Source organism: Pseudophryne corroboree, chromosome 1 (assembly GCF_028390025.1).
Source record: "Pseudophryne corroboree isolate aPseCor3 chromosome 1, aPseCor3.hap2, whole genome shotgun sequence".
NCBI classification, from domain to species: Eukaryota; Metazoa; Chordata; class Amphibia; order Anura; family Myobatrachidae; genus Pseudophryne; species Pseudophryne corroboree.
The window spans coordinates 348,983,198-348,995,769 of record NC_086444.1 but is presented as its reverse complement, the minus strand read 5'-3'; the positions used below and the strand labels follow the sequence as shown (position 1 = coordinate 348,995,769).

The 12,572-nt window shown below is 47.3% G+C and overlaps 1 protein-coding gene across 2 annotated transcripts in view; it reads left to right on the top strand.

The window, feature by feature from the left end:
- The window catches only part of ZDHHC8 (zinc finger DHHC-type palmitoyltransferase 8), a 138,292-nt gene that overhangs the window by 89,187 nt on the left and 36,533 nt on the right, over positions 1-12,572 (top strand). For both annotated transcript variants that reach the window (XM_063964715.1, XM_063964714.1), the window contains exons 2-3: positions 2,273-2,394; positions 4,593-4,750. In XM_063964715.1, coding sequence (XP_063820785.1) covers positions 2,358-2,394; positions 4,593-4,750 — 195 coding nt within the window. In that variant the 5' untranslated portion in view covers positions 2,273-2,357. The remainder of the gene's footprint in view (positions 1-2,272; positions 2,395-4,592; positions 4,751-12,572) is intronic.

Genomic DNA, 12,572 nt, shown 5'->3' with positions numbered 1-12,572 from the left:
CTAGGTCATTGGTGGAACATTCCACAGGTCGACCTCACGGCGTCCAGGCTAAATCACCAACTGCCACTGTACTGCTCTAGGACAAGAGTACCAGAAACAGTAGCGGTGGGCGCACTCATGACAACCTGGAGGTTCCAGTTTGTCTTCCTGTTTCTACCAATCCCTCCTCTGCCTTGTCTTCTGCGATGCATCAAAAAGGTGATTGTCAGGGTTCCGTTAGTGTCTTCAGATTGGCCCTGCAGAACTTGGTATTTCGGTCTTCATCTGTTACTGGTAAATGATCCGTGTCCCCTACCGCAGCAAAAGGATCTTCTACAACAGGTCCTTTCATTTATTATTATTACCAGTTATTTATATAGCACACACACATTCTGCAGAGCTTTTAAGAGAATGTTTGGCCATTCACATAAGTCCATGCTCCAGTGGAGCTTACAATCTATATTCCCTACTACATGTACACATTCATACATGGTTAATTTTTGTTGGGATCCAATTGACCTATCAGTATATTTTTGGATTGTGGGAGGAAACCTGAGTACCTGGAGGAAACCCACACAAGTTCGGGGAGAATTTACAAACTCCGCACAGGTAGAGCCATGGTGGGAATCAAACCCATGACCTCAGTGCTGTGAGGCCGTAATGCTAACCATTACACCATCCGTACTGTGGTTTATCCAGCCTTAAGGCAGCTACACTTGACAGTGTGGCTGTTGAAAGGACAATCTTAAGCCAACAGGCTTCGGGACTGGAAAGAAGTTACTTCTAGGCACTACCAGCACATCTGGAAGGCTTGTGTTACCTGTGTGTGCGGTGTTTATCGTCTACTACTGCCAGTAATAGATTGGATGTCCAAACTCCTGCTTTTCCTGTAAGCAGTTTTCTCAGCGGGACTACGTCTCGGATCTCTTCAAGATGCAGGTTTCCGCACTGGCCCATTTTCTTCTAAGAGAAATTGGCCTTACTTCCAGATGTCCACACACTTCTACAGGACGTGGTCTATTTGCAACAACCCTTTGTTCCTCTCACAACTCCGTGGGACCTGAATATTGTCTTTTCATTGCTATAATCTCCTCTGCTCGAGAGAGTGACATTTACATACCTCTCCTGGTCTGTTATAGTTCTCCTCACCCTGACTTCAGTCAGGAGGGTGTAAAACTCAGAGCTCTGTCTTACTGACCTCCATACTTAGTCTTCCATGCAGATAGGGCCGAACTCCGTACGTAGCTGTCTTCGTTCCTTGGGTGGTCTCGGTTTTTACACAAACTATCTCTTGTGGTTCCTGTTCTTCCAGGGGACTCACCTGCCTCCAGATCACTCTATGTTGTCCGGGCTCTCCGGATTTATGTGGACACAACTGCTTCTCTATGAGACTAGGATTCTCTGTTTGTCCTGTACTTTTCCACTCGTCCTGGTTGGCTAGCGTCAAAACAGATGCTTGCACATTGAATATATCTGTTTATCAGACTGGCCTCTGTGGCCTCTTGTATGGAGTCTCTGGCTTCCATTACAGCACTTTCCACTTGCTCGGTGGGTCCCTCGTGGCTGCCTACGGCTTTTCCATGGATCACCTTTGCAGGGTGGCCCTTTAGTCGGGCTGGCATGCTTGTCCATTTTTTACCGGTTTGATTAGTTTGCGGCCTCTGCTGTGCACTGTGGCCGTGTTGTCATACAGGGTTCTCAGCGCTATCCCCCGCCCGGGTTGGGAGCTCAGGTATGTCCCCATGGTTACTACCTCCAGTGTCCCCAAGTGGATGAAGGAGAAAACAGGATTTTGGTACTTACCGTTAAATCCCTTTCTCTGATTCCACAGGGGACACTGAACGCCCACCCTGCACTGTTCCTTCCTGTAATGTTTGTGGTCATTATACGTAACGACTGTTTCTCTTCTTGCTTTTACTGTTTTTCTACAGTTTCCCACTTATTGTGTGTACTTGTTGTTCACCTCCTCTTCTGAGGTTTTATTCTTCCAGCTCTCCTCGAGCACAGTTTACTAAGGCTGGCCTGTAGGAGGGTTATAGAGGGGGAGGAGCTAGTCACACATTTTTACATTTAAAGTGCCAGCTCCTGACTACTGCACATGGTCTTTACTGCCTCCAGTGTCCCCTGTGGAATCGGAGAAAGGGATTTAACAGTATGTGTCAAAATCCTGTTGTTCAAAATACAGTAACAAATGTAAATGTGCAATTGTTTTCTTGTCCTCTTTATTTTTTTGACCTGGATTCAGCACCCAGTAGTTCACTCTCCTTACCCAGTATCCTCTCCTCTTCCGTAGGTGTCCCTGGCTAACTAGAGAGATCTCTCCAGCCATCCCAGTGTACAATGGGCTCGTGTTCCTGTTTGTTTTGGCAAATTTCAGCATGGCAACCTTTATGGATCCTGGTATCTTCCCAAGAGGTAAGATGATTTTCTTTCTTTTTCCAGTATGAATGTAGAAGCTACTCATTTAGCAGAAGGGCTGCACTTATGGGATCCCTCATCAGCAAGTAGTTAATAAGAAAGGGCTGTGTATCAGAACCATGAAATGCTCTTTCAAATTGCTGTGCTGACTCCTACTTTCCGTATGAAGCAGTAACATCACAGGGAGACCTCAAGCTGAACCCTACGTTGGCTCATCCAATCAATATTAATAAGTTGCGGCTGTGGGATTAGCCGAGCTGGTCAGGATGCAGGCTTTTACTCAGCACAAAGAGAATAACTTTGCCAGTTACCTTACATAGCACAGTCCTGGTTTGTGGATCATTCACTTTCTGCTGCCACAATGTATATACTTATAGAGAGGTGATTATTATTCAGATAACCTAGCATGAATTAGTTATGCAAATGTTTGACACCAAAGTGACCTTCCACTGAAAAAGGAAAATGTCTATTTAATTGCTGAATACAATGCAGAAACTCTTCCTGAGAAATATGCAACACTTCCCCATAATAATTTGTGACATTGTGACATCCATGCATTACTGAAGCTCAGTACTGCCCACTTCTCTAAAGCCAGACATGGGAGGGGTTGACAGGTTCACTAAGGCATTATACCTATTCTAACTCTAGTCTTGGTAAAGTGGAGATAGAGGGGCAGATGTATTAAAATGTCCTTACGTTCTTTATGTAACGTGTGGCATATCACTGTTTTATCACAGTGATATGCCCACACACATCACCCTAATGTATGAACATTAGCCCTTTGTTCATACCACTTCTTTATTCCTCCCCCTGGCGTTCTGCATCCTCTGCAGATTTCGCCGCTTGCTATTGTGCCGCGTATGTGCAGTAATCTTCTACCCTGCGCCCATCACCCTGCGCATGCGCGATTCATCTGATTCGACCTGATGTGCCGACTCCCCAGCTCCCAGCGAGCCATGCACTGTGAACCGAGCATGCGCGGAGGAGCCCTCAGGTGCCATTGCCACACAGTAAAGTTATATAAAAAAAAAAAACCCAATGAAGCAGCTAGTACTGCAGCACCAGCCCCGACCTACCGAAATGACAGAGGGGGCTTAACGATTGAAGAGTCACTGCCCCAGCCTTAATACATTGGGGAGCCTTCAACTTCAGGTATGCACAGCGCCGCAGACGAAACTGCAGCGTGCGCTACCTTCATTTCTTAAGAAGCCGCTGTCGGCCACATCATACATCGGGATGATGCAGTAACAGCGGGAGTTAGCGTGTGTACATCTGCCTCCAATGTTCATAAAATACCCCAATCTTTTTTTTTATTTTTTATTTTTGTTTCTTCAAGTTTAATGCATTTTTTTTTTTTATTTTTTTTTTTAGTGTGTGTGCTACAGTGTTCCAAAAGCATCTACTAAATATCAAGTTGCAATCTTTACAATTTACCTATGAAATTGTGTGTAAGGAATCAAAATGATAGGAATGTGTTCTTTTTGGTGCCTGGCCTTTAAATTTGCACTTCATGGACAGAATATTTACAGACATGAGCAATCATCTATGAAGACAATAGGACATTATTATTAGTTTTATGTTTTGTTTGTGCATCTTTTTTTATTTTTTTTTACTTTTTTTTTATTCACTTTTACAAGTTATAAGGGAACATATCTTTGCTGTGTGAAACAATAAGTAACTTTCCTGTGTCTGAGTTGCTTTGCTCTATAGCCAAATAATATAATTTGGCCACTAGACACATTGGTCTGCGCACTAATATTGATGGCTACGAACCTAAGCATACAGCTATTGGTCGTGCAGTCGCATAGTTGCGTATATCTCTGCATATGGGTAAATAAATGCTTATGGTTCTATGCACGCAATGCCAGTGTAATTGCGACTGACTTGTGTTCATTTCTGCATGGGCTCAATTATCCCACTGGATAATAAAATAATTTTATAATGACAAAGGAACTGTTACATTAGCACCCATCAATATTTAAACACGCATAAATTGACATGCTCATTGCTACAAACAAATGATATAAAGGAATTTATAGATGTTCACTGTAAACGTTGATATTTCTGTGTGTAGGGCGATTGCCTTGTCAACTTTTGCACAGGTCATATACTGTTTGTGTATTGGTATTTGTGTATTTGTTGTGCTCTCTGATAAAGTCACTTCTTTGAGCCTGTTCATTTTTCGGCCCAATAAGCTGATGAAGATGAAGATAAGGACGATGACTTCCGGGCCCCCCTCTATAAGAATGTGGAGATCAAAAGAATACAAGTACGGATGAAATGGTGCGCCACCTGCCACTTTTACCGTCCGCCTCGCTGTTCACATTGCAGCGTGTGTGACAACTGTGTGGAGGTAAGCCCAATGCCTCGTCCAAGAAATTACATATTAGGGTTGTTTCATTGTTGATTACAGCACCTGATCCTACTTGAGGTTTATGTATAGCTGTGCCACATTCACAATAGGCAGTATATTTACTAAAGCTCAAATGTAATCGCTCTAAATCGATGTTTCTCTAACGTCCTAGTGGATGCTGGGGACTCCGTCAGGACCATGGGGAATAGCGGCTCCGCAGGAGACAGGGCACAAAAGCAAGCTTTTAGGATCACATGGTGTGTACTGGCTCCTCCCCCCATGACCCTCCTCCAAGCCTCAGTTAGGTTTTTGTGCCCGGCCGAGAAGGGTGCAATCTAGGTGGCTCTCTTAAAGAGTTACTTAGAAAAAGTTTTTAGGTTCTTTATTTTCAGTGAGTCCTGCTGGCAACAGGCTCACTGCATCGAGGGACTTAGGGGAGAGATTTTCAACTCACCTGCGTGCAGGATGGATTGGATTCTTAGGCTACTGGACATAGCTCCAGAGGGAGTCGGAACACAGGGCTCGCCCTGGGGTTCGTCCCGGAGCCGCGCCGCCGACCCCCCTTGCAGACGCTGAAGATGAAGAGGTCCGGAACCAGGCGGCAGAAGACTCTGTCTTCATCAGGTAGCGCACAGCACTGCAGCTGTGCGCCATTGTTGTCAGCACACTTCACACAGCGGTCACGGAGGGTGCAGGGCGCTGGGGGGGGGGCGCCCTGGGCAGCAATGTATAATACCTGTATGGCGAAAAATACATCACATATAGCCCTTGAGGCTATATGGATGTATTTAACCCCTGCCAGATATCTAAAACTCCGGAGAAGAAGCCAGCCGAAAAGGGGGCGGGGCCTATTCTCCTCAGCACACAGCGCCATTTTCCCTCACAGAAAGGCTGGTGGGAAGGCTCCCATGCTCTCCCCTGCACTGCACTACAGAAACAGGGTTAAAACAGAGAGGGGGGGCACTGATTTGGCGATATGTATATATATTAAAATGCTATAAGGGAGGAACACTTATATAAAGGTTGTCCCTGGATAATTATAGCGTTTTAGTGTGTGCTGGCAAACTCTCCCTCTGTCTCCCCAAAGGGCTAGTGGGTCCTGTCCTCTATCAGAGCATTCCCTATGTGTGTGCTGTATGTCGGTACGTGTGTGTCGACATGTATGAGGAAAATATTGGTGAGGAGGCGGAGCAAATTGCCTGTAATGGTGATGTCACTCTCTAGGGAGTCGACACCGGAATGGATGGCTTATTTATGGAAATTACGTGACAATGTCAACACGCTGCAAGCCGGTTGACGACATGAGAGGGCCGGCGAACAAATTAGTATCTGTCCAGGCGTCTCAAACACCGTCAGGGGCTGTAAAATGCCCATTTACCTCAGTCGGTCGACAGACCCAGACACGGACACTGATTTCAGTGTCGACGGTGAAGAAACAAACGTATTTTCTTTTAGGGCCACACGTTAAGGGCAATGAAGGAGGTGTTACATATTTCTGATACTCCAAGTACCACAAAAAAGGGTATTATATGTGAGGTGAAAAAACTACCTGTAGTTTTTCCTGAATCAGATAAATTAAATGAAGTGTGTGATGATGCGTGGGTTTCCCCCGATAGAAAATTATTGGCGGTATACCCTTTCCCGCCAGAAGTTAAGGCGCGGTGGGAAACACCCCTCAGGGTGGATAAGGCGCTCACACGCTTATCAGAACAAGTGGCGGTACCATCTACGGATAGGGCCGTACTTAAGGAGCCAGCTGATAGGAGGCTGAAAAATATCCTAAAAAGTATACACACACATGCTGGTGTTATACTGCGACCAGCGATCGCCTCAGCCTGGATGTGCAGAGCTGAGGTGGCTTGGTCGGATTCCCTGACTAAAAATATTGATACCTTTGACAGGGACAGTATTTTATTGACTATAGAGCATTTAAAGGATGCATTTCTATATATGCGAGATGCGCAGAGGGATATTTGCACTCTGGCATCAAGAGTAAATGCGATGTCCATATCTGCAAGAAGATGTTTATGGACACGACAGTGGTCAGGTGATGCAGATTCCAAACGGCACAAAGATGTATTGCCGTATAAAGGGGAGGAGTTATTTGGGGTCGGTCCATGGGACCTGGTGGCCAGGGCAACTGCTGGAAAATCCACCGTTTTTTACCCTAAGTCACATCTCTGCAGAAAAAGACACCGTCTTTTCAGCCTCAGTCCTTTCGTCCCTATAAGAGTCATATCTGCCCAGGGATAGAGGAAAGGGAAGAAGACTGCAGCAGGCAGCCCATTCCCAGGAACAGAAGCCCTCCACCGCTTCTACCAAGTTCTCAGCATGACGCTGGGACCGTACAGGACCCCTGGATCCTACAAGTAGTATCCAAGGGGTACAGATTGGAATGTCGAGAGGTTTCCCCCCTCGCAGGTTCCTGTAGTCTGCTGTACCAATGTCTCCCTCCGACAGGGAGGCAGTATTGAAAACAATTCACAAGCTGTATTCCCAGCAGGTGATAATAAAATTACCCCTCCGACAACAAGGAAAGGGGTATTACTCCACACTATATGGTGGTACTGAAGGCTAGGTGAGACCTATTCTAAATCTGAAAAATTTGAACACTTACAAGGGTTCAAATCCAGATGGAGTCACTCAGAGCAGTGATAGCAAAGAACAAGGGGACTATATGGTGTCCCGGGACATCAGGGATGCTTACCTCCATGTCCCAAAATTTGCCTTTTCTCACCAAGGGTACCTCAGGTTCGTGGTACAGAACTGTCACTATCAGTTTCAAGACGATGCCGTTGGATTGTCCAAGGCACCCCGGGTCCTTACCAAGGTAATGACCGAAAGGAGGATTCGTCTTCAAAGAAAATGGACGACCTCCTGATAAGAACCAAGGTCCAGAGAACAGTTGGAGGTCGGAGTAGCACTATCTCAAGTAGTTCTACGACAGCACGGGTGGATTCTAAATATTCCAAAACCGCAGTTGTTCCGACGACACGTCTGCTGGTCCTAGGGATGATTCTGGACACAGTCCAGGAAAAGGTGTTTCTCCCAGAGGAGAAAGCCAGGGAGTTATCCGAGCTAATCGGGATCCTCCTAAAACCAGGAAAAGTGTCAGTGCATCATTGCACAAGAGTCCTGGTAAAAATGGTGGCTTATTACGAAGCGCTTCCATTCGGCAGATTTCACGCAAGAACTCTTCAGTGGGATCTGCTGGACAAATGGTCCGGATCGCATCTTCAGATGCATCAGCGGATAACCCTATATCCAAGGACAAGGGTGTCTCTCCTGTGGTGATTACAGAGTGCTCATCTTCTAGAGGGCCGCAGATTCGGCATTCAGGATTGGATGCTCGTGACCACGGAGGCCAGCCTGAGAGGCTGGGGAGCAGTCACACAAGGAGTGTGATCAAGTCTGGAGAATTCTCTCCACATAAATATACTGGAGCTAAGAGCAAATTTATAATGCTCTAAGCTTAGCAAGACCTCTGCTTCAAGGTCAGCCGGTATTGATCCAGTGGGATAACATCACGGCAGTCGCCCACGTAAACAGAAAGGGCGGCACAAGAAGCAGGAGGGCAGTGGCAAAACTGCAAGGATTTTTCGCTAGGCGGAAAATCATGTGATAGCACTGTCAGCAGTGTTCATTCCGGGAGTGGACGACTGGGAAGCAGACTTCCTCAGCAGGCACGACCTCCACCCGGGAGAGTGGGAACTTCATCGGGAAGTTTTCCGCATGATTGTGAACCGTTGGGAAAGACCAAAGGTGGAGATGATGGCGTCCCGCCCGAACAAAAAGTGGGACAGGTATTGCGCCAGGTCACGAGACCTTCAGGCGATAGCTGTGGACGTCCTGGTAACACCGTGGGTGTAACAGTCGGTGTATGTGTTCCCTCCTCTGCTTCTCATAACCAAGGTATTGAGAATTATAAGACATAGAGGAGTAAGAACTATATTCGTGGCTCCGGATTGGCCAAGAGGGACTTGGTAACCGGAACTTCAAGAGATGCTCACAGAGGACTAATGGCCTCGGGAGCTAAGAAGGGATTTGCTTTCAGCAAGTACCATGTCTGTTCCAAGAGGAACCGTGGCATCGGCCTTTAAGAAAGGACCTGCTCCAGCAGGGACCTTGTCTGTTCCAAGACTTACCGCGACTGCGTTTGACGGCATGGCGGTTTGAACGCCGGATCCTAAGGGAAAAGGCATTCCGGAAGAGGTCATACCTACCCTGGTCAAAGCCAGGAAGGAGGTGACCGCACAACGTTATCACCACATGTGGTAAAAATATGTTGCGTGGGTGAGGCCAGGAAGGCCCCACGAAAAAATTTCAACTAGGTCGATTTCTGCACTTCCTGCAAACAGGAGTGTCTATGAGCCTCAAATTGGGGTCCATTAAGGTTCAAGTTTTCGGCCCTATAGATTTTCTTCCAGAAAGAATTGGCTTCAGTTCCTGAAGTCCAGACGTTTGTCAAGGGAGTATTGCATATACAGCCCTTGTGTGCCTCCAGTGGCACCGTGGGATCTCAACGTAGTGTTGGGATTCCTCAAATCATATTGGTTTGAACCACTCAAATCTGTGGATTTGAAATATCTCACATGGAAAGTGACCATGCTGTTGGCCCTGGCCTCGGCCAGGCGATTGTCAAAATTGGCGGCTTTGTCTTACAAAAGCCCATATTTGATTTTCCATTCGGGACAGGGCAGAACTGCGGACTCGTCCCCAGTTTCTTCCTAAGGTGGTGTCAGCGTTTCACCTGAAACAACCTATTGTGGTGCCTGCGGCTACTAGGGACTTGGAGGACTCCAAGTTGCTAGACGTTGTCAGGGCCCTGAAAATATATATATATATATATATATATATATATATATATATATATATATATATATATATATATATATAATTCCAGGACGGCTGGAGTCAAAGTCTGACTTGCTGTTTATATTGTAGGCACCCAAAAAGCTGGGGGTGCTCCTGCTTCTAAGCAGACTATTGCTCGTTGGATTTGTAGTACAATTCAGCTTGCACATTCTGTGGCAGGCCTGCCACAGCCAAAATCTGTAAATGCCCATTCCACAAGGAAGGTGGGCTCATCTTGGGCGGCTGCCCGAGGGGTCTCGGCTTTACAACTTTGCCGAGCAGCTACTTGGTCAGGGGCAAACACGTTTGCTAAATTCTACAAATTTGATACCCTGGCTGAGGAGGACCTGGAGTTCTCTCATTCGGTGCTGCAGAGTCATCCGCACTCTCCCGCCCGTTTGGGAGCTTTGGTATAATCCCCATGGTCCTGACGGAGTCCCCAGCATCCACTAGGACGTTAGAGAAAATAAGATTTTACTTACCGATAAATCTATTTCTCATAGTCCGTAGTGGATGCTGGGCGCCCATCCCAAGTGCGGATTGTCTGCATTACTTGTACATAGTTATTGTTACAAAAAAATCGGGTTATTATTGTTGTGAGCCATCTTTTTTAGAGGCTACTTCATTGTTATCATACTGTTAACTGGGTTCAAATCACAAGTTGTACGGTGTGATTGGTGTGGCTGGTATGAGTCTTACCCGGGATTCAAGATCCTTCCTTATTGTGTACGCTCGTCCGGGCACAGTACCTAACTGAGGCTTGGAGGAGGGTCATGGGGGGAGGAGCCAGTACACACCATGTGATCCTAAAAGCTTGCTTTTGTGCCCTGTCTCCTGCGGAGCCGCTATTCCCCATGGACCTGATGGAGTCCCCAGCATCCACTACGGACTATGAGAAATAGATTTATCGGTAAGTAAAATCTTATTTTTGTTTAAGGGACTAAAACACACATTTACTAACAGACAGTTTTTACATTACATTTTTAAATGCTAATTAATGTGTGTGTTAGTCCCTGAAACACAACATCGATTTAGATTTTAAACCAAAACGGCCTTTAGTAAATATACCCCTAAAAGTCATTAATACCTCTTTCAGACATATGACCCGGGAATTTCCCTGCCCCGGCCCAGGTTTTTCACATCCGCAAAAACCCTTGTTATGCTCACTGCTCTCCTTTCTCACTACACCTGAGACCTGGGAAATTCCCAGGTCGACCCCTTTCAGACCTAAGCCCCCTTCGCAGGCCCCCTCCTCTCTGACTACTGCCAGAATCTATTGCGCATGCGCAGGTCTCCGGGAACATGGCGCCCACGGGGACATCACCAGTGTGCATGCGTAAATTACTCGGAAATGGCCACGGCAGCCATTTTCCATGTGATTTATGCCCGCACTAGATGGCCGTCGTCGAGGGACTCCGGAATGGTAAGTATATTATATGGGTGCAGTATGTGGCCCCCCTGGACCCAGGGGCCCATGTGCACCTCACACACTGCACCCATTATAGAAACGCCAATGCATACACATACATACATGTCGCACACAATTACACACCCCTTCTCCAGCCACCAGACCTCACAACAGGGGGCAGCATCTCTATAGCTAGTGAGCGCTGGCTGCTTCTACACACTGCAGCACGGACCGACACCTCTTTCCAAGCCATCAGGAATTCTGTCTTCACCCCTTGTTATACAGGTTGCCAAACCACCAACTTCTCTCCCCGGGTCCAGCTCTATTAGTATTTCTCTAACGTCCTAGTGGATGCTGGGAACTCCGTAAGGACCATGGGGAATAGCGGGCTCCGAAGGAGGCTGGGCACTGTAGAAAGATTTAGGACTACCTGGTGTGCACTGGCTCCTCCCACTATGACCCCCCTCCAAGCCTCAGTTAGATTTTGTGCCCGGCCGAGGTTGGATGCACACTAGGGGCTCTCCTGAGCCCTTAGAAAGAAAGTATAATTTTAGGTTTTTTATTTTCAGTGAGACCTGCTGGCAACAGGCTCACTGCAGCGAGGGACTAAGGGGAGAAGAAGCGAACTCGCCTGCTTGCAGCCGGATTGGGCTTCTTAGGCTACTGGACACCATTATCTCCAGAGGGATCGACCGCAGGCCCAGTCCTTGGTGTTCGGTCCCGGAGCCGCGCCGCCGTCCCCCTTACAGAGCCAGAAGCAAGAAGAGGTCCGGAAAATCGGCGGCAGAAGACATCAGTCTTCACCAAGGTAGCGCACAGCACTGCAGCTGTGCGCCATTGCTCCTCATGCACACTTCACACTCCGGTCACTGAGGGTGCAGGGCGCTTGGGGGGGGGGGCGCCCTGAGCTGCAATAAAAACACCTTGGCTGGCAAAAATACCACAATATATAGCCCTAGAGGCTATATATGTGGTAAATTCCCCTGCCAGAATCCAGAAAAAAGCAGGAGAATAGGCCGCGGAAAAGGGGCGGAGCTATCTCCCTCAGACACACTGGCGCCATTTCTCCTTCACAGATCCGCTGGAAGGAAGCTCCCTGGCTCTCCCCTGCAGTCTACACTTCAGAACAGGGTAAATACAGAGAGGGGGGGCACTAAATTTGGGCGCAATACATATATAATATAAAAAGCAGCTATAGGGGACATAACTTAGTTAGTCCCTGCATTATATAGCGCTCTGGTGTGTGCTGGCATACTCTCACTCTGTCCCCCCAAAGGGCTTTTGTGGGTCCTGTCCTCATTCGGAGCATTCCTTGTGTGTGTGCGGTGTGTCGGTACGGCTGTGTCGACATGTTTGATGAGGATAATGATGTGGAGGCGGAGCAGATGCCTTTAGAAGGGATGTCACCCCCGGCGGGGCAGACACCTGAGTGGATGAGCTTATGGAAAGTAATGAGTGCACGTATAGACTCCTTATATAAGAAAATCGACGACATGCCAAATGTGGGACAGCCGACTTCTCAGCTCGTGCCTGCCCAGGCGTCGCATGGGTCGTCAGGGG